This window comes from Manis javanica, chromosome 9 (assembly GCF_040802235.1).
Source record: "Manis javanica isolate MJ-LG chromosome 9, MJ_LKY, whole genome shotgun sequence".
NCBI lineage: Eukaryota > Metazoa > Chordata > Mammalia > Pholidota > Manidae > Manis > Manis javanica.
The window spans coordinates 84,558,759-84,581,991 of NC_133164.1; the positions used below are offsets into that span (position 1 = coordinate 84,558,759).

The 23,233-nt window shown below is 34.5% G+C and overlaps 1 protein-coding gene across 3 annotated transcripts in view; it reads right to left on the reverse strand.

The window, feature by feature from the left end:
• SMCHD1 (structural maintenance of chromosomes flexible hinge domain containing 1) overlaps nucleotides 1–23,233 on the reverse strand; it is a 189,845-nt gene that overhangs the window by 46,849 nt on the left and 119,763 nt on the right. For all 3 annotated transcript variants that reach the window (XM_073212867.1, XM_037018172.2, XM_037018179.2), the window contains 5 exons: nucleotides 22,597–22,658; nucleotides 6,187–6,274; nucleotides 5,432–5,563; nucleotides 4,385–4,537; nucleotides 113–239 (listed from right to left, as the gene is read on the reverse strand). In XM_073212867.1, coding sequence (XP_073068968.1) covers nucleotides 113–239; nucleotides 4,385–4,537; nucleotides 5,432–5,563; nucleotides 6,187–6,274; nucleotides 22,597–22,658 — 562 coding nt within the window. The remainder of the gene's footprint in view (nucleotides 1–112; nucleotides 240–4,384; nucleotides 4,538–5,431; nucleotides 5,564–6,186; nucleotides 6,275–22,596; nucleotides 22,659–23,233) is intronic.

Sequence of the window (23,233 nt, forward strand, 5' to 3'; positions counted from 1 at the left end):
TGTCATAACATGACTAGGTAACTAATAAGCATCATGTTAATGGAAAGCAAAACAAGAGTTTCTAAAGTACACAAACATTTGAGTTCAATCATCTATTTTCCTAGAAACTTACCATCATAAAACATAAATGGTAGTTCATATGATTTTAGTGTCCTTGATAACGTTGGCAGCTGAGGCTCAAATACAATAACATATTCAGTGCTATCTCTTCCAGGACTATTTTCTGCCAGCACCAGACTCTGTATAAAGAAAAAAGCAGTAAGGAAAAACAAGATTTAAAAAGGTATTTTTCACTGTAAAATATTATCTATCTCATGTACTCTGTTTCCCAGAAAGTTATTTTTAAAGGCATGACTAACCCTTAAGATTAAACATTCATTATAACATCATCAGCAACACCTGAGACATAATACTTCTTACCCTGTGGTAATGGTTTGAAAGCCAAATGATCTTATCGACAAAAAGATTATGCAAAAATTATATAAAATGCAAAATTACAAAAAGTATTTTTACTTTCGTACCAGACATATCATAGCCACTTATATATACCTTGACCTACAAATACAAAATCTTGATTCCAACCTTTAAGATGAAGCAGTGGAAAAGAGCTGATGGCATGAAAGTTACAAAAACAATCACAAAGAAATACCCAAAGCCCAATGCTGAGTTTAAGTTACAGCTGTTACTATGGAAGTAGACCCACTAGTCCCAGGTGACCAGAAAGGAGGTCCTGAAAAGCTCTAATGATTTTTAAAATTGCATTTCCTTCATTAATACACACACACAAAAACTTCAGATGCTTTAAGACCACAGCAATATGACTAGTAAAAAATGCAAATATAAATATGTGTATCTTAAGTGTTTTGTTTTAGTCTAATTATTTTTTAAAGGAAACAAGACACTATTTTGTTTTTTCATACTACAGTAATACAATTCAAAGACAGAGAATTATAATTTTAAAAAATCTAAATTGATAGAACACTGTATAACAATCCATGAAAGAGTAAAATTATAAATTGTAGCTAACATTTCTTTTTTTCTGAAGAATATAGAATACAAGCCCACAATTAAATGGATCTGCAACCCCACTTAGTTTCTAAAAGCTATTTTCAATGTATTTACACAAACAGAAACACATTAAAATAAAATACTGTCCACTTTTAAAAAATAACACACTTTATAATTCAGCAAGTGGCTTTCAGCATGCACTTTGATTTCACAGGGTGATGAACACTTAGTTTGCTTAGAACTTTTTAGCTATTATTTATAAGAGAGCAAAGAAAATATCTTTCAATACTTCATTGTGTGTTCTCTAGAATAGGTGAGAAATAAGACTCAGTAAAACAGTTTTAGTAGGCAGTATCAAATTTCCCTTTAAAAAGGCTGTATCAATTCATTCTCTCACCATTAGTGTAAGAACATCTAGTTTTCCTGATGCTGGCAAAAATCTATTAATAATCAAGTTGTTTTTTCCTAATAGGAAGATTAAAAACAGCAGTTTTTTATTGTTTTAATAACTAGCATTTCTCTGCAGTATTAAGGTCATGCTTGTTTATTGGTCATTTATACTTTCCCTTCCATTAACTGCTGGCTTATATTCTTTGGCCATTTTTTTCTTTTACTAGATTTTCTTTTTAGTGATCTGCAGGGAGTTCTTTAGGAGATTTAAAAATATGTTTACTATATTAATGCTCTATTATAGATATATATATTCTATTAGACATATAGAAACATTGCTACTCAATACAGTAATATTTCTACCCAATGTCATAAAATTTTTTATTATACAATCATATAATGATTCTCTACATACCCATAATTATCAACACATGGCCACTATTCTTTTAATTCTGTTTAAGATATGCTTATGGTATTTGAGTTTTAACTTTTTATATAGTTAAATATATAATCTTTTCCTTTATGTGGTATTTAAGGACTTTCCTCAGTTTGTAATCTGATGGATAGCGTATCAAGAGAAAAGGATACATAGAGTAGCAGAAATGAAAAGAACTGATGAGTCCAGAACTAGATTCAACTACAAATGGTAATTTGGAATATGATGGACAAATGTGTAGCAGACTGAATCTTAGACACCTCTTTCAGAAATTTCTAGATCACGTAGGAAAAAATAGAAAATCTGAATAGCCTAGTTAACAATCTTCAACAATTACAAATTTAGTCTATAATTTTTTTAAAAAGCAATACATGTTATTTTCAAGCAAACATGGAACCTTTTGGTTGTGTTCCGGGCCAGTGTTTCCTAAATGTTCCCAGTGATGAGAATCACTGGCTTGTTACAAATCAGATGTGAGTGCCCTGACCAGACTATTAAATCAGTATCTGGGTCAGGAGTCAAGTAGGACTTGGGAGTTTTTTGCTTATTCAGTGTGGTATTAGTAACATCTAGTGGAAATTCATATGTATGACATGAAGCTCAGATTCTATATGTAGCTGTGGGGGAATAGCTTACTTAAGTCACTGTCTTAACCTACGTAATATAGACAGTGGGGTTAGCAATTTCAAACACCTACAAAAGAACCTATGAAAGAGGTAAAATGTGGTAGGTGTATTCTTCCAATATAAACCTACTTTGCATGTTCAACATGTCTACACCCTTGTTTTTCAACATGTGGCTTTCATTACCTGATTTTTGTTAGGGTACAGGAAAATTTCATTTTACTCTCTACTACAATAAAGGAGTAAGTGCAAATTTAAGTAGCAACTAACACTTGTCCTCCATGTGAAGTGATGGAAAGAAGTGGCATGGATACCACTGACTGGAAAATCCTGCTGCTGTTAAGAGCATCTTAGTCTACTATTGCCAAGACTTTAAAATTCTCCAACTAAACCAGAAATGTAGGTCTTTATGTAAAAACTCCAGAACTTTAAATGTTGGAAACTACTTAAAATGACAACGCCATAAAGCTGTATTGCTGCCAGAACACGAAACACATCTACTATAGGTCAGGTGCAAGCTGGCAGTGCCTTGACTGTAAGCCTGGCATAATTAAAACAATGTGGTATTAGCAATGGGTTAGAAGACTGACAACAGAAAAATGTAAGAAAAGGTGACATTTCAAATTTATCTGGTACATGAACAATTATTTAATAAATAATATAAGAAATATAGTTAATGTATTAGAAAAAAGGTAAAAATAAAATCCAGACAAACCAAAGTTTAAAGGAATAAGAAAAGAGCAGGTACTGTGCTTATAATTTTCCTTATCACCCCCATATAAACAAAAAAGTACTTATATATGAAAAAAATTAGTATCTTAGATATAAAATTAAGAAGAAAATGATGAACATTTCAAAAGAAAAGGCACCAAGGGGCTCTCCACAAAGACCAAAACATGAGAACTGTTCAGCCTTACTAGTGACACATTATTTTTTTTAATATAGGAAACTTGGTTAGAATTCTAAGTCTGTATTCAAGGTTGGTAGTATTATGAGGATATACACAACATTTCTAGTGGGAATATAAACTGAAGAGCAATTGGCAGTAACTACCACAAGGCTTAAAGTGTACATATCCTATTTCCAATTCTACTTCTAGCAATTTTTTAAGGAAGTAATCAGATGTATGCAAAAGGATATACACAGAAGAAAACAGACGGAAGCACTGTTAATAAGAAAGCTTTGTTAAGAAACTAAAAAGGAATTCAGGATCTAAAAAATTATGTTCATCAATATAATGATGCAGATTTACATTTACTGATAAAAGAAATATATCAAAGATGTGTTAAGTAAGATTTTTTTTATAAAAGCAGAGTTCTCTTTATGAAATTTTATTCCCCCTCCCCCCCTCCCACCATGTATAAATCATATATATATATATACACACAAGGTTATCTGTGCAGTGTTTAGTGTGTATATGTAAAAGTCTGGAAGGTACAAACTAAATTACTTATCATCACTATCTCTGGAGGGTGATAATACACTATTTTTGAAGTTTTTGTACCGTGTCATTTTTTTTTATACAAATAAAAACCTATTTCCATTTTGGGGGAAAAAAGAGTAAAAAAGATAAGCTGTTTTATTAAATTTTTCTAAATATGTACATTTTACCTGGGCTATGTTTTATTCTGTTTCTATCCAAAGAATGGTAGCCTTTCAAAGAAATATGAATATATTATCACTGAAGCTAAAATCACTAGAATCAGAGAAAACAGTTATTCATATGGAAAAAGATCTTGTTAGTAATAATAATGTTTCTGGGTTCAATCTGTAATAGATTAGAGCAAAATCACAAAATATTTCAGTTGACTTTAATGTAATTAGAACATCTTCATAGCTATATGTACTAAAGAACATGTATTATATAATATTGTGTTTTAAACTATTAAATACAGAAAGCTTATCTACCAAAAACCATAAAAATTACCGTGATTTCAGCTGAACCTTTGACAAAGGGAAATTCAAGTGTTCTAACTTTCCCAGTAAAGAGTGGTGTATCAGTATCTTCTTCATTAGGACCTTTAATGGTAGCTCTTACAATACCAACCAAATCTATTCCAGTTTGATTGTTGTATTCATCCTTCATGTAAACAATGGAGAATAACTAATTAGAAGTACTGGTAGGAAGATTAAACACAGAGAAAGATGTGTGCAAATCAGAAATATGACAAATATTTAGGAAAAAACTCAAATATTAAATTACCCTAATCCTTCTACTCCAAACAGAATTCTATTCTCAGAATTTCTGTCTCAGAGCTCTAAAGACTGAAAATAATCCCAGAAATCATAAAAGAATCAGAGGCTTTCCATCTAAAATAATGGCTCCAAACTTTCTATATTAAAAGGACTCCCATTTAAAAAATTCAGCTTGTTAGGTACTTTTTTAGCATCTACTGATCTGGGAAGAGAAGAATGACTCACTTGTCCAAAGTAAGCAAGCTGACGGGAGTGAAGTAGCCTTCACCAGCAAAATTTTCCATAAAGGTGAAGTTCCACTATTGTGCTTTCCATGTTTCTGTTTATATTCTCAGCAGCTCTATACAGAGTACTCTCCAGGTATTCAGAAGCTCTGAGGAGCTATGATCAGTCATCAGAGCAGATCTCATAAAAATAATTACTTAATGACCTCCCTCTGTCCTATCAGTGAAATGGACACTGAGAAATCAATATACTTCACACATATTCAGAATACATACATGAAGAAGGGGATTAAGGAATGTACTAGGAAACACAGGCAGATTTCTCCATTTTTGAGTCAGTTCTACTTAGTGTATTTGGTATGTTTTGTGTATGTTATGCATTCTTTATTTGTATTCAAATACACTTTTGTAAATATTTCACTGATCTGCACAAATTTTCCAATAACCTTAAAATATATATAATCAAGATCTGATTCTATAATAATTATTTTGCACCCCAAAACTAGAAATAACTTTTGTTACCCTTTGTCATTTTGGAAGTAAATAAACATTACCGTGATATTAAGATGTAGATCTCTGACCAAGGTCCTACTGGCAACTGAGCGGACATTTGAAACAGCTGGTGTAGCCGGCTGATATTTAGGAATTAACTTCACAGGTTGATTAGGCAGAACATCAACTATAATCTTACAAAACAAAGGAAGCATTCTGATTAACAATGCACTGACAGTTCAGTGCTTAAGTGTAAGAGAAGAAACAATGATAGAATATATTAAATGAAATGTTACCTTCTAAAAGGTTTTTCCATTAATCTCTTTAAATCTAGTCAATTTTTTAAAACTCAGAATAAAACATCTATCAGAGATGAATTTTTGAATGTTAAAAACCATCTAAGAACAATTTTAGAGACATTAAAAAATAGAGGCAATTTAAAAAAATTTAGTACATTAACAATATTGAATGGAGATGATATATGTTAAAACTACCTTAAACTTCACTATCCAGAATTCTAGTACCTGAAATGCTATTAACTGCAATTTTTTCATGTATGGTTGATAGGAGCAACTTTACTGTAATATACACTAAAATGCTTCCTAATTGAGTCTTTGATATAAAGAGAAATGGAAAAGTAACTTCTGTATCAGGTCATATTAACCAAACTAATTTAAATGTATTTTATTTTAATATTCCTTAAAATTGCATTATTCATACTTTGCATCTAATTATTGACTCACTTTTAAACAAAACATTTCATTCCTAAACAAGAAAACGTGATGCTAACTGTGACACATAAAAAGAGTATGCAAACCTGTTCACTGTTAAGAATATTTGTTTTATCCATCATAAAACCAAACTGGATACAATATATCCCCACTTTGTTAGGAACTGCTTTATCCCTAAATTAGAAAGAAAGAGATATTACTGACAAGTTTTAAATAAAATGGGCCAGAAATTTAAAGCATCAACATTTTTGTTCCTTCCCCAAAAAGTAAATGAGTAAAAAGAGAATTACTATTACATTTGCCTTCATACCATGAATACTTTCTGCAAAACTGGGCTTAATTCCCCAGGTCCTTACCTGGACATTCTTTCACAAAACATCCAGAAACCAAGCTCTGGATGGCAAAAGTTGAAAGAAGAGGGACATAAATTTGATAAAGTAGTAAACACAAAAAAGAATTTTATGTCAAGTGAACTGTGCTTTATTTCTAATTATAAATTTCCAACTGTTTTATATTTCAAAATTACAGTATATCCTGATTTTTAAAATATTGCTGTTTTCCATTCAAGCACTATTCTAAATATTTAACTTAACATATATAAGGCATTTACTGTGATTTAATTATCAGTGAAGAGCTCAGTACCTAGTAAGAGGTACATTTACTTACTAGCCTGTTTTGGTCATACATAATGACAATGAAAACACGAATGACATTCTATAGTATACCTTGCCTGATATGTACAATGTGGCTCATGATCTCTTAAGATGGCTTTTGCCTATCATTCATATTCCAAAATACTGGCATAATGTAGTAAAAAGAACAAAGACTTTGAACAATATCTGTATTGAAATCCCAATACTGTAACATACATGTAACCTTCAAGGAAATTATTTAACCTTTCTCTAAGCCATATTTTCTCCAAGAGGGTAATTCCTAATAAAGTTACAGTAAGAATGAAACAAGACTCCTGCTTCCAAATGACAGGCAAATCCTTCCTGATGAAGACAACCATATTTTAAAAAGACATTTGCCTGAAGATATTTGAGAGATAACAAGCAAAAGTGAAAAATAACTTGGCAGGATCTAAGACAGCCTAGAGAGATCCTGAGATGTGACAGTTTCACATTTAAGGCTGCTTTACTCCTGGGAGCATATCGTAGGAGTAGAGGCAGAACTATAGCAGAATCCCCAGGGAAAAGCAATGCATCTTTGAATAAATCTTTAACCTGGACTGAAATAACAGACTGCTAGTGACTCAGACAATGGACCAAAGTAATGCAATTATCTGGAGGTAAAAAAACAATCTGGAGAAAGATAACATCTTGTACTCCAAATAAAATGTATTGTTTAAAAAAAAAACCTAACAGGTATAAATATCATTCAAGAGAATAGAATGAAAACCAACAGAAATAAGAGACAACAGAAATAGACCAAAAGGAACTACAGACTGCAATAAACTCTGGTTATTGCTTGGGGTAATAAAAGAAAAGACTGATAATTTCAACAAAGAACTGGAGAAATTGACAATTCAAAGACGGATTTAACAGCAAGTTACACATAACAAGATACAAGTTAACTGAAGGTAGGTAGCTTGGAAGAAAAGATCTACAATGAAGAGACAAAAGAATAGCAAATACATAAAAGAAGGAAAGTGACAGAGAATATTGTGAGAAGGATTAATATGCACATAATTAAGAGTGCCAGAAAAGAGGGAAAGAATGAGGTAGAAACAATATTTGATGAAGTAATGGTTGACAATTTTTTAAAACTGAACGAAGACCACACAATCAAAGCCTATGAAAACCAAGCAGGATAAATAAAAAGAACCCATGCATAGTCTTGTCATAGTAAAACTGAAAACAAATAAAAACAAAGAAGAGTGGAAATGACTTTTCAAGATAATAGTAAGACTGATAGCTAACTTCTCAACAGAAATGATGGGATAGTGAACAATGCTTGAAAGCGCTCAGAGAGAAACTGCCTAATAGGGGGAGTCTAGTAACCATAATGTTGTTCAAATAATTGTACATTAACGATACCAAAGAAAAAAAAAAGGAAAGAAACTGCCAACCTAGAATATCATATGCAGGAAAAATATCCTTCAAGTATATCCAACAAATATATTTGCAGGTAAAAATGAGGTAATTTATCACCAGCAGATGTGCAGTAGAGGAAATATTAAAGGAACTTCCTCACATGAAAAATGATTCCAGATGGAAGCCCTGAGTTGAAGATTAAAAGAAAGGATAAGTGATTTAGAAAATCTAAATGAACACAGAATACACAAAATAAAACGTATTGATAGGTTTAACATATGTAACAGCAAAGGCAGGTGCACTTGAAGAGGGAAAATAGAATTTAAGTGTTCTGAGATTCAAAACGGAATTTCAGTGTTCTAAGATTCATGCACTGTCTAAGAAAGGGTTAAAAAATGCAAATTGTCATTGCACACCAGTATGTCAACTATGCATGTTCTAATCTCTAAAAGAAAAAAATCACTCAGAGAACAGTAAAAGACTACATGAATGCCAACTTAACGGGAGTAAAAAATGACAAATACTTTGAATAAATTAAAAAGAAAAAAAGGAACAAATAAAAGATCAAATAAAAATGGTAGATTCAAAAGCAAGCATTTTGGTAATTACTTGTAAGAGCTAACCTTTTCAATTAAAATACAGACTATTTAAAAAAATAACTATAATGCCATTTATAAAAGATCACTTATAATACAAAGACACAGAAATAATAAAGAAAAGATATTTTATGAAAATGCTAACTCTCATGATTCCTAAGGTGGCCTATGCACATTATTCATATGAAAGTATGGTATTACTGTTATCCAAGAAGATTTCAAGGCAAAAAGTATTATTAGAGAAAAAATGCATACTGATAGCTGATTCAATCTGCTAGGAAAATATAATTTAAGTCTATATGTACATAGTAACACAGCCTCAAAATATGTCAAGGAAACACTGACAGAACTAAGAGGGAAGAGAGACACATCTACACTCATACTGGGAGATTTACCAAACTGCTTAAATTAAACAAAATGATACCAACATCTGAACTAGTGAATAGAAAAAACACTGTACTTCAAATGCAGTATACATTACTTTCTACTATATATGAAATATTTATAAAAATTGACCATATGTGTCATACCATAAAAGCAAGTGTTATTTAGTTTCCAAGGACTGAAAGTATACAGGATAGGCTCTCTGACTGTGGTAAAATTAAGCTAGAAATCATAACAAAACAAGAATTAGAAAATCCCACAATTTAGAAATTAAAGAATATATTTCTGAATAGCCATGGGTAGAAGATGAAAAATTACAATGGAAATAAAGTATCTTGACCCAAATAACAGTGAAAATATCATGTGAAACATACTTGTGAATGTTCCTAAAATCATGGTTAGGAGGAAATGTATTGCTCTGCATACATTTATATGTGTATACATAGGCTGAATATAAATGAGCTAAGCCACCACCCTAAGAAGTTTAAAAAAGCCAAAAATTGGTTCTTTGAAAAGACCTACAAAATTGAAGTATACTGGTAAGATTAATCAAGAAAACAAAATGAAAATGCAAATAATGTCATGAATAGGAGATCACTACAGACACTACAGATAAAAGATTTGGAACAAATTTGAAAATTTAGATAAAATTGACAAATTTAAAATTATGTCAACAAAACTGACCAAAGAAGACACAGAAAGTACATATAGTTTTGCAATAGTTTAGTTTAAAGAAACTGAATCCAGAACTACAACCTTCCTCCCCCAAACTTCAGGCTCAGAGAGTTTTACTAATGAAATCTACCAAACATTTAAGAAATAAAGACACTCATGCAGGATATTCCAGAGACTTGACCAAGACTTAGGGACCACTTCTCCCAGTTACTTTTGTTGACGCATACATATGAGGAAAAATATGTAAGAAAGAAAAAGGCTATCTTGACTCATTAATGTAGAAAGAAAAAGCCTAAACAAAATACTAGCAAAACAAATCCACCAATATATAAAAGAGGTAATACATCATGATAAAATTGGATTTATTCCAGTAATGTAAGGCAGGATGAATTAATATTCAGAAAATCACTGTAATTCATCACATTAAAAAAGAAAGGCAAAATATTACATATTACATTAATAAATGCTGAAATCTAATGTCAGTTCATAATAAAAGAAATTCTTTTAGTAATGATTAGAAATAAACAGCCTGATAAAGATACCCACCAAAAGAAAAACCCTAAAGCAACCATCACACTTATGGGTGACATGCTGTAACATTCCCTTTGGATGGGGATAAGAATAGGATGATCACTCTCATTATGTCTACTTAACATTTTACTGTAAAGGCAAGTCAGTGTAGTATGTCAAGGAAAAGAAACAAAATGCTTAAGACTGGAAAGTAATAAATCTATCATTATTCACCCACCATGAGTGTGAAAATATTTAAAAACCCCAAGACTCTACAAATAAAATTGGAAATAAAAGTTAGTGAAGATGCTGGCTACAGGTCAATAAACACAAGTCAACTGGATTTCTACAATCAACAACAACAAAAATTTTTTAAAGGATACCAAAGTGAAAAGTGAAATAAAATGGAATTACTTGTGTCAAGGGGCTTTAAAACGGCACTGGGAAGCCATTAAGGAGGTGGACCTTATGCATGTCCTCATCAGGTGGATGATGAGGAACTTTAAAACTCCGTCAAACTGCAAATATCCATAGGGACTCTTCAGGGACACCTGCAACCTGCTTTTAGTAATGGACTTCTGCTTAGTGATAGTCTTTGCAACCAATTATGTTCAACCAAGATTAATTTTCTGTTGCCAACACCAATCAAAATTCTTTGGAAACAATACATACAAGCATTCTATTTTGTCTTAGAAAGAAAAAAACACTTTTATTCCCTAGTGGGACATAATCTGCGTTGCTACCCAAATCTGTTTTCCCCAAATTGCAATCTGAGACCCCAAATAAACGCTTTCATTTTATTTCAGTTCTACTTCTCTTGGTCAATATCATTTACAACAGCATCAAAAATATCAACCATCTAGACATTATGCTCAATGAAATAAGTCACACAAATGCTCTATCTCAATTATATGTAGAATGTAAAAAAAATCAAATCCACAGATACAAACACAGATTGGTGGTTGCCAGGGGTAGAGCTGGGGGATGGGCAAAATGAGTAAAGGGGTTAAAAGGTACAAGCTCAAGTTATAAGATAAATAAGTTCTGGGGATGTAATTTACAGCATGGTGACTATAGGTAACAACACTATATTGTATATTTGAAAGATGCCAAGACAGTAAATCTTAAAAGTTCTCACCACAAGAAAATTTGTAGCTATGTGATGTGATGGATGTTAAGTAAACTTATTGTGGTTACCTCTCTGCAATATATATATGTATATATCAAATCATGTTTTATACCTTAAACTAACACAGTGTGATGTCAATTATTTCTAAATAAAACTGGAAGGATACTATCTATCTAAAAATTTAAGGAAAGACTTACAACACTTCCACTAAAGAAGTTATAAAATGTTATAAGAGAATTAAAGAAATTTAAACAGAGGGATATAACATATTTGTAGATTGCAAGGTGTTCCCAAATATCTACTCACTTGATAAACTGATTCTAATATACATGGAAAAATAAAGGGCCAAGATACACATGAAGAACAAATACTCATTCTAAAGGACACCAGACTTACCAAGAAAGTATTGTATGGCAATACACAGACACATAGATCAAGAAATCAAAATAGGGAGGAGTCCAGATACAGAATAACCCATATCTTGATATATGATTTATAATAAAGATGGCATTACAGACAAGTGATCTTTTCAATAAATAACCCAGGGACAAATACATACACATAAAACTGACAAGATTGACAAAACCAAACATTCAGGAGGATAAAGAAAATAGGGACTCTCTTGCACTGCTTGTGGGAGCATAAATTGGTATAAACACTTTGAGAAATCATATGGCAGCAGCTAGTGAAGTTAAACTTATACATAACTTAGGACCCAATACTATACAGCAATGAAAATGAATGAACACTTACTAGCCGCATAATAGATTAATCTTACAGTGCTAAATGAGAAAAGTTGCATACAAGATAGTATATATAAAGTTAAAAAATGGGCACAATTAGACAATTTGGAATGCATGCTTGGTTGATAGAATCTAAAGAAAACTAAATAAGGAGAGGGTTTATTCTGTGGGTGTTTTACATGTATAATTACAGTATATGACTTTTTAAATTCTTTGTGACTTTTTTGGTTTCATTATTTTTTAAATTTAAGTGTATCTGACATACAACATATTAGTTTCAGATGTGCAACAGTGATCCAACATTTATATACACTATACTAGTGATCACCATATTTCTAGTTACCATCTTTCACCAAAGTTGTTACATATTAACTATATTCACTATGCTGTATATTGTATCCTCTTTATTTATAACTCTAAGTTTGTACCTTTTAATCTTCTTCCCCTACTTTTCCCATTCCCATTGCCCCCAACCCCAGTATTTCTTTTTGAGGTGAAATTCACATAACAAAATTAACCATTTTAGAGTATACAAGTCACTGGCATTTAGTACATTCACATTTGTTGTGTAGCCATTACCTCTAAGTAGTTTTAGGATATTATTGTTTTTCAGAGATTTATAATGTTCCTTCAAACTGATGCCATTGAATGCTAAAATAAGACTCAGTTAAATCCCTTAGAAATTTTGAAATGAAAGGAAATATCTCACTTTCCCATATTTTATTAGATTCAGACACTGAAAGAAAATTAACAGACTGAAAAGAAGGGAGTATCCCTTCTGAGATGTCTAAACCAGTTGTATGCAGTAACACAAGCATACTTAAAAGACCTAAGGTCAGTTCAACCACTGTAGAAAGCAGTATGGAGGTTCCTCAAAAAGCTCAATAGAAATACATTTGACTCAGGAATTCCACTTCTAGGAATTTACCTTAAGAATGCAGCAGCCCAGTTTGAAAAAGACAGATGCACCCCTACGTTTATCGAAGTACTATTTACAATAGCCAAGAAATGGAAGCAACCTAAATGTCCATCAGTAGATGAATGAATAAAGAAGATGTGGTACATATACACAATGGAATATTATTCAGCCATAAGAAGAAAACAAATCCTACCATTTACAACAATATGGATGGAGCTAGAGGGTATTATGCTCAGTGAAATAAGCCAGGTGGAGAAAGACAAGTACTAAATGATTTCACTCATATGTGGAGTATAAGAACAAAGAAAAACTGAAGGAACAAAACAGCAGTTGAATCACAGAACCCAAGAATGAACTAACAGTTACCAAAGGGAAAGGGACTGGAGAGGATGGGTGGGAAGGGAGGGAGAAGGGGGGGAAGGAAGAAAGAGGGCCTTATGATTAGCATGTATAATGTGTGTGTGGGGCACGGGGAGGGCTGGCGCAACACAGAGATGACAAGTAGTGATTTTACAGCATCTTACTATGCTGATGGACAGTGACTAATGGGGTAGTGGGGGAATTTGGTGAAGGGGGGAGTCTAGTAAACATAATGTTCCTCATGTAATTGTGGATTAATGATACCAGAAAAAAAAAAAAAAAGGACCTAAGGCCACAGTTATTCAAAGCGTGGACCAAGGACAGATGATAGCATAAACATTTTGTTACTTCTCTGTCACAAGATAGTAACAAAACTCAGAATATTCAGAAATGTATGTAGCAACCTGACAGTGCCTTGATAACAAATGCTTGTTCAGAGGACCTTTAAAAAAAAAAAGCATTGGTTTACAACAATTAGAAATTTTTTTAAAAACAGAAACTGTTCCTTTGGCACAGCCAGAAAATACACTGAAATATATATATTTATATAAAATAAGCATTTTTACCCTATTGGTGATGACTTAAATATTTTAAAAATAAAAAAAATCTTAGGATTCTGGGAAGATGGCAGGAGTAGAAAACACCAGGAAACTGTCTCTTCATCTAGGTAACAACTGTGCTGGCAGATCTATCTGATGAGACAATTTGGAAGTCTGGAGAGTACAGAAAATTTGGATGGTAAACTGCAGCTAAGTTCAGCCAATTTTTGGCTATTAACACAGTAGGGGCTACTCTTCTTCACCTCCCAGATCCACTGCAGGCAGCTGTGCATGTTCCTGCAGAAGCCTGAACAGAGCAGCTTACAGAAGCCAGTAGGCAAAAAGGACACTGTACTCCAAATACTGAGGATCTGTGCTCTGGCTGCTGCTTCTGATCACACGGAGGCAAACAAAAAACAGCAGGCAGCCACTGCTGCTGTGCCAGCCCCAACTGTAGCAAGCCCCTCATCCTCTGGCTGAAGGGACCTCTAGGGCTGGCACCCTTTCTTTCTCTCCTTCATTTTTCTTTTTCCCTTTCTGGGAGCCAGGCGCTTAAGGACATTAAAAAACAACTGCATATATGGGGAAAATTAGAAAGTGACCACACGTGCCCAGGGAAAGGCCCAGAAAAGACCTGAGATCTTAAGTTTCCACCTAAGACTGATCCTTGGCAGAGAAATAGTCTATAATTATCAAAAACTAGAAACAATAACCAGCAAACCCTAGGAAGAGCAGTTTCTGAACTGAGAGTTACATTATTAGAGCCAAATGTCTAGTTTAAACAAACAATCAGAAGACAAACAAATAGGAAAGTATGGGTCAAAAGAAAAAATAAATCAACTGAAATTGCTCCTGAAAAACACCTGATGGAAGATATACTAAAATGGACTTATAAAACAATTGCCTTAAAAATGTTCAAAGAACTAAAGGAAGATGTGGAGAGTGTCAAGAAAATGACATATGGAAAAAATATGTAAATATCAATAAAGAGACAGAAAACCTAAAAAGAACTCAAATACAAATTCTGAAGCTGACAAGTGCAATAACTGCAGCGAAATTTTCACTACATGAATGTAAAAGCAGATTTGAGCATGTAGAAGAAAGAATTAGTGAACTTGAAAACAATGGATATTATTACAGAGTCTGAGAAACAGAAAGGAAAAATGATTGAAATAAACTGAACAAAGCCTAAGGGACAATGGGAACAACAGCCAAGTGTCTTCTTTCTGACTAGGAAAAGGAAGCAAGAAAAGAGGAAGAGAATATCTGAATGGCTGAAAGGTTCCCAAATATGATGAAAGACATGAATATAAATATTCATGATGCAAAAGAAATTTCAAGTAGGATGAATTCAAAAAGACACATAGACCAAGACACTTCATCATCAAAATTTGAAAGACAAAGACAAAGAGATAATATTGAGAGCAATGAGAGAGCCAAACCATGACCCTCAGTAAGATGCTCACTTTTCTCATCAGAAAGTTTGGAGGCCAGAAGACAGTAGGCCAATGTGTTCAAAGGGCTAAAAGAAAAAACTGTAGATCAAGAATTCTTTATCCAGTAAAACTGTTCTTCAAAAGTGAAGGAGTAATTAAGACATTCTTAGCTAAAAAAAAAAAAAGCCAGGGAGTTCATTTACACTAGACCTTGTTTGGAAGAAATGCTCAAGGGTGTCCCTGCAAGGTAAGATGAAAGAAGAAATAGACAGTAAGTCAAAACCATATGGAGAAGTAAAGATCTCAGTAAAGATAAGAATAAACAGGCAATTGTAAATGTGGCATTATTGTACCAAGTGTGTAACCACTTTTTGTTTTATGTATGATTGAAGAGACTGATATGTTTAAAGAAACAAAACAATTACTAGTCTAAAAGACAAAAGGACATTTCTCATAAAAAAATAAACAAGTAATGGGATTAAAGATGGCAGTGTGAGAGGTGAGACAGAGACCTCCTCCCCAAACCACATATAATATGAAAATATAGTTAATACAAGTAATCATAAAAGAGCAACTGGAAAGAAGGCTGTGCCAGACGGCATACACGTGGAGAAAAGAGCAGACCTCATGGAAAAGGGTAACGTACCAAAGCTGGGATCCAGTGGGACCCAAGCCCTTCCCACACCCCAGCTCACTGGTGGGAGCAAGAGAAATGGAGTGGGGAGGGTGTGGAAGCCTAGGACTACTGAACACCCAGGCGTGGAGATCTGTTTTGGGAGCATGAACCTACATTGCATGGTGCTCTGGAGTTTTGTGGGGTTGGAAAGCTAAGACAGGCAAAATACTTGGGGAGACAGAGATTCCAGCCACTTGTGGAAAAAAGGTATCCACATCTGGCTGCTCTGGAACAAAAGTAAGGCAGGTAATCTCAGAGGCTTCCTAACAGCAAGAGGGCTGCTAAAGGGGCAAGGATTGCACAAAGCTTGCTGCTCAGGAGAAAGGATAGTGGATAAAATTTTCCAGGTACACTCTACCCAGCAGGTTGGGAACTTTCAGAAGCTTCAGATGCTTCATCCACCTGGCTGGCTATGGAGCAGCTCCAAGGCCCCCTATCATGATACACAACCTACTGCACCTTCCTTCCAGCCAGCCCACACAGCCTAGCAAACCACAAGTCCCTGCCATGGTGTCAGGCCAGTGAGAGGGAGGCCCCACGTACAGTAGCTACAAATTCAAAGCACAGAGGCTTACACTTGTGTGCCGGGCCACTGGTTTTCACAGTGGAGACAGGCACTGCACCCAGAAAGCAGGAAATGGCACTTTCATTCCCCCGCAAGGCAGTAGCACTGCACCCCCAAGACCCCTGACATAGCTCCAGGGGCTGAGCAGCTCCAGAGAGCAGAGCTTCTGGGCACTAGAGGGCACCACAAATATGAAACATCAAAGGAACCTGGTTTAAACCAAAACACCACAAACACCAGGAAAAGGGCCAAGTGAAACTGAACTCATCAATTTTCCTGAAAGAGATTTCAAAATAAAAATAATAAACATGCTCATGAAGGTACAGAAAAATATTCAAGAACTCAGGGACAAATTTAGGATGGAGATTCAATCATTAAGAAATTCAGTATTTGAAATAAAAATACAATGGAGGGATTTAGAAGATTAGATGTAGTAGAAGAGGCAGTAAATGGAACAGAAATTAGAGAAGAAGAATACAAAGAGGCTGAGGACAGAGAGAAAAAAGGATCTCTAGGAAAGAAATAATACCGAGAACTGTGTGACCAATACAAACAGAACAATATTCACATTATAGTGGTACCAGAAGAAGAAGAGAGAGAAAAAGGAATACAAAGTGTCTTTGAGGAGGTAATTGTAGAAAACTTACCCAGTCTGGGAAGAAAATAGTCACCTGGGCCATGGAAGTCCACAGATCTCCCAAAACAAGGGACCCAAGGAGGACAATACCAAGACATATAATAATTAAAATGGCAAAGATCAAGGACAGGAAAGAATATTAAAAGCAGCCAGAGAAAAAAGATCACCTACAAAGGAAAACCCATCAGACTATCATCAGACTTCTCAACAGAAACCTTACAGGCCAGAAGGGAGTAGCATGATATATTTAATGAAATGAAACAGAAGGGGCCTCAAACCAAGAATACTCTACCTGGCAAGGTTATCACTTAAATTTGAAAGAGGAATTAAACAATTTCCAGATAAGCAAAAGCTGAGAGAATTTTCCTCCCACAAACAGACTCTACCCTGCATTTTGGAGGGACTGCTATAGATGGAAGTGTTCCTAACACTAAATAGCTGTCACCAGAGGAAATAAAACCACAGTAAAGTAAGTAGAACAATTAATTACTAAGCAAAACTAAAGCAACTACCCCCAAAGTCAGTCAAGGAATAGACTAAGAGTACAGAATCTGATACCTAATATATAAATAATTGCAGAGGAAGAAAAAGAACCCTAAGACTGTGTTTGTAATAGCATGCTAAGTGAGTTAGACTGTTAGATAGAAAGGGAATCCCTCTTCAACCTTTGATAACCACGAACCTAAAGCCTTACAATGGCAATAAGTACATACCTATCGATAATCACCCTAAATGTATATGGTCTGAATGCACCAATCAAAATACAGAGTCACAGAATGGATAAAAAAACAAGACCTGTTTAATGCTGTCTACAAGAGACTCACCTCAAACCCAAAGACATACACAGACTAAAAGTGAAGGGATGGAAAAAAGATATTTCATGCAATTAATAGGGAGAAAAAAGGAGGAGTTGCAGTACTTCTATCAGACAATATAGACTTCAAAACAAAGAAAGTCACAAGGGACAAAGAAGTACATTACATAATGATAAAGGGGTCAGTTCAACCAGAGGAGATATTATAAATATCTATGCACCCAACAGAGGAGAACCTAAATATGTGAAAAAAATACTAACTGAATTAAAAGGGGAAAAAAATGCAATACATTTATTTTAGGAGACTTCAATACACCACTCACTCCAAAGGACAGATCCACCAGACAAAAAATCAGTAAGGACACAGAGGCACTGAACAACACACTAGAACACATAGACCTAACAGACATCTACAGAACTCTACACCCAAAAGCAACAGGATACACATTCTTCTCAAGTGCACATGGAACATTTTCAAGAATAGATCATACACTAGCCCACAAAAAGAGCCTCAGTAAATTCAAAAAGATTGAAATTGTACCAACCAGCTTCTCAGACTACAAAGGTATGAAGTTAGAAACACAAAGAAATGAAAAGCCCACAAACACATGGGGCCTTAACAACATGCTCCTAAATAACCAATGGATCAATGACCAAATAAAACAGAGATCAAGCAATGTATGCAGACAAAGGACAACAATAATTCAACAATGAAAAATCTGTGGGAACGCAGCAAAGGCTGTGCTAAGAGGGAAGTATATTGCAATACAGGCCTACCTCAGGAAAGAACAATCCCAAAAGAACAGTCTAAACTCACAATTAACGAAACTAGAAAAAGAAACACAAATGAGGCCAAAAAGTCAGAAGGAGGGACATAATAAAGCTTAGAGCAGAAATAAATAAAATCGAGAAGAATAAAATAATAGAATCAATGAAAGCAGAAGCTAGTTTTTCAAGATAATAAATAAAATAGATAAACCCCTAGCCAGACTTACCAAGAAAAAAAGAGTCTACATATATAAACAGAATCAGAAATGAGAAAGGAAAAATTGCTATCAACACCACAGAAACACAAAGAATCAAGAGAGAATACTGTGAAAAATTATATGCTAACTGGATAACTTAGAAGAAATGGACAACTTTCTAGAAAAATACAACCTTCCAAGGCTGACCCAGAAACAGAAAATCTAAAAAGATCAATTACTAGCAACGAAATTGAACTGATAATCAAAAAACTACCTAAGAACAAAATCCCAGGACCAGACAGATTCACTGCTGAATTTTATCAAACATTTAGTGAAGACCTAATATCCATCTTCCTTAGAGTTTTCCAAAACGTAGAAGAGGGAATACTCCCAAACTCATTCTATGAGGCCATCATCACTTCAATAGCAAAACAAGGCGAAGACACCACAAAAAAAGAAAATTACAGACCAATACCCCTGATGAACATAGATGCAAAAATATTCAACAACATAAAAACAAACAATTCAAAAATACACAAAAAAGATCATCTATCATGATAAAGCAGGATTTACTCCAGGGATGCAAGGACGGTAGAACATTAGAAAATCCATCAACATCATCCAACACATCAACAAAAAGATGGACAAAAACCACATGATCATCTCCACTGATGCTGAAAAAGCATTTGACAAAATTCAAGATTTATGATAAAAACTCTCAATAAAATGGACAGAGACGGCAAGTACCTCAACATAAAAAAGGTCATATATGTCAAACCCACATCCAACATCATACTTAATAGCAGGAAGTTGAAAGCGTTTCCTTTAAGATCAGGAACAAGACAAGGATGCCCACTCTTCGCACTTTTATTCAACATAGTACTGGAGGTCCTAGCAACAGCAGTCTGACAACACAAAGAAATAAAAGGCATCCAGATTGGCAAGGAAGAAGTTAAATTGTCCCTGTTTGCAGATGATATGCTACTGTACATAAAAAAACCTAAAGAATCCACCCCAAAACTATGAGACCTAATATCTGAATTCAACAAAGTTGTGGCATACAAAATTAATACACAGAAATCTGTTGCTTTCCTATACACTAACGATGAGCTAGCAGAAAGAGAAATCAGGAAAACAATTCCATTCACAATTGCATCAAAAAGAATAAAATACCTAGGAATAAACCTAACCAAGCAAGTGAAAAACCTATACTCTGAAAACTGCAAGACACTCATGAGAGAAATTAAAGAAGGTAACAATAAATGGAAATAAATCCCGTGCTCATGGATGGGAAGAATTAATATTGTCAAAATGGCTATCACGCTAAAAGCAATATACAGATTCAGTACAATCCCTATCAAAATACCAACAGTATTCTTCAACAACTAGAACAAATAGTTCTAAAATTCATATGGAACCACAAAATAGCCAAAGCAATCCAGAGAAGAAAGAATAAAGCAGGGGTGGGGGGGACTACACTCCCCAACTGCAAGCTCTACTACAAAGTCACATTAATCAAGACAATTTGGTACTGGCACAAGAACAGACCAATAGACCAATGGACCAGGCGAGAGAGCCCTGATATAAACCCAAGCATATATGGTCAATGAATATAAGACAATGGAGCCATGGACATACAATGGAGAAATGACAGCTGCTTCAACAACTGGTGTTGGCAAAACTGGACAGCTACATGTAAAGAAAATGAAACTGGATTATTGTCTTAATTCCATACAGAAATGTAAACTCGAGATGGATCAAAGACCTGAATGTAAGCCATGAAACCATAAAACTCTTAGAAAAAAACACAGGCAAAAATCTCTTGAATATAAACATGAGCAACTTTTTCGTGAATGTATCTCCTCAGGCAAGGGAAGCAAAAGCAAAAATGAACAAACGGGACTACATCAAGCCGAAAAGCTTCTGTACAGCAAAGAACACCATCAGCAGAACAAAAAGGCACCCTACAGTATGGGAGACTATATGTGTAAACGACCTATCTGACAAGGGGTTCACATCTAAAATATAAAAATAACTCACACACTTCAACACACAAAAGGCAAGTAACACCATTAATAAATGGGCGGAGGATATGAACAGACAGTTCTCCAAAGAAGAAATACAGATGGCCAACAGGCACATGAAAAGATGCTCCATATCGCTAATTATCAGGAAAATGCAAATTAAAACCACAATGAGATATCACCTGACACCAGTAAGGATGGCCAACATCAAAAAGTCTAGGAACAACAAATGCTGGCGAGGATGTGGAGAAAGGGGAACCCTCCTACACTGCTGGTGGGAATGTAAACTAGTTCAACTATTGTGGAAACCAATATGGAGGTTGTTCAAAAACTGAAAATAGAAATACCATTTGACCTGGGAATTCCACTCCTAAGAATATACCCAAAGAAAACAAGTCCTCAGGTTCAGAAGGACATATGCACCCCTATGTTTACTGCAGTGCTATTTACAATAGCCAAGATACTGAAGCAACGTAAGTGTCCATCAGTAGATGAATGGATAAAGAAGATGTGGTACATATACACAATGGAATTATATTCAGCCATAAGAAAGAAACAAATCCTACCATTTGTAACAACATGGATGGAGCTGGAGGATATTATGCTCAGTGAAATGAGCCAGGCGGAGAAAGACAAGCCAAATGATTTCCCTCATTTGTGGAGTGTAACAACGAAGCAAAACTGAGGGAAGAAAATAGCAGGAGACTCACAGACTCTAAGGGTCTAGAAGTTACCAAAGGGGAGGGGTGGGAAAGCGGGGGTGGGGAGGAAGGGAGGGAGAAGGAGATTGTGGGGTATCATGATTGGTGCACCTGGTGTGTGTGTGGTCACGGGGAGGACAGTGTAGCACAGAGAAGACAAGGACGGACTCTGTAGCATCTTACTACACTGATGGACAGTGACTGCACTGCGGTATGGGGTGTACTCGATAATAAGGGTGAATGCAGTAACCACATTGTTTATCTCGTGAAACCTTCATAAGACTGTATATCAATGATACCTTAATAAAAAAAATGTTAATAAGTAAAAGAAACCTTAGACATAGTGCATTCAAAGCCATTTATCAGATTTCAAAGTAGAAGTCCAGAATGCAGAAGCAACATTTTAAAGTTACAGTTAAACAGCAAAAAAACTAGTTCAGCTGCCTTTTTCACTCTGTAACATTTTAAGTTTAGAATTATAGGAACTTCACACACACACACACATATATGAAGTGCTCTGATCCCAAATTCAACTTAAATTTTTTCTGATGGCCTTGATCGTTTTAAAAGGTAACACACATCTATCACAACAATCTTTCCATAAAGCATTTTATAATTACAAACAAAACACATTTTCTCAAATGTGTCTCCTAACAAAAAAATTGAGATAGCAACATTTTCTGTTCACTCATAAATTATTTTTCCCTAGCTGAGCAAGCAATATTGCCAAGGGTGATTCACTTTGGAACAAAGTCTATATAAAAATATGAAATAATCTGAGGAATACCTGAAGTAGAAGCAGCCATCCTCCTTGTCATCTTTTATTTTATTACAACTAAATGTTTCTGCCTAGAAAGGGAAGCATAAAAGGGGAGGGAGAAATCACAAACATTTAACATAGTACATTTAGGATGAAAATTATATTACCTTTACCAAATGGGAATACAGATCACATCTGGATTTAAAAATACACACACACGCACACACGTACACACACACACACACACACACGCAGATGCTCGAGGTACATACCTTTATAATGCATTTAAGACACAACAGTGAGATTAGTTATAGTGGAAAGAGTTATTATTAAGGGCACTCAATAGATCTCTATCGTGGTGATATAATTTTAAGGCAATAGCTTGATGGGACTGATGGTATAAATTAAGGAAGCTAGTTACCTAAAGAGATGATTAAAATGAACCATAAATCCTGGAAGGCATTGTTAAATTGGGACCCTCTGATATAGTTTAAGGCTGAGTTTTCAACTTGAGATTTATTTAGATTTGTACTGTACAGTACAGTAGCCAATAGATACATGTGGCTACTAAGCACTTGAAATATAGTTGGTCCAAACTAAAATGTGGTGTAAGCATAAAATAAATAACAAATTTCAAAAACTAGGTAAGACAAAATAATATGTC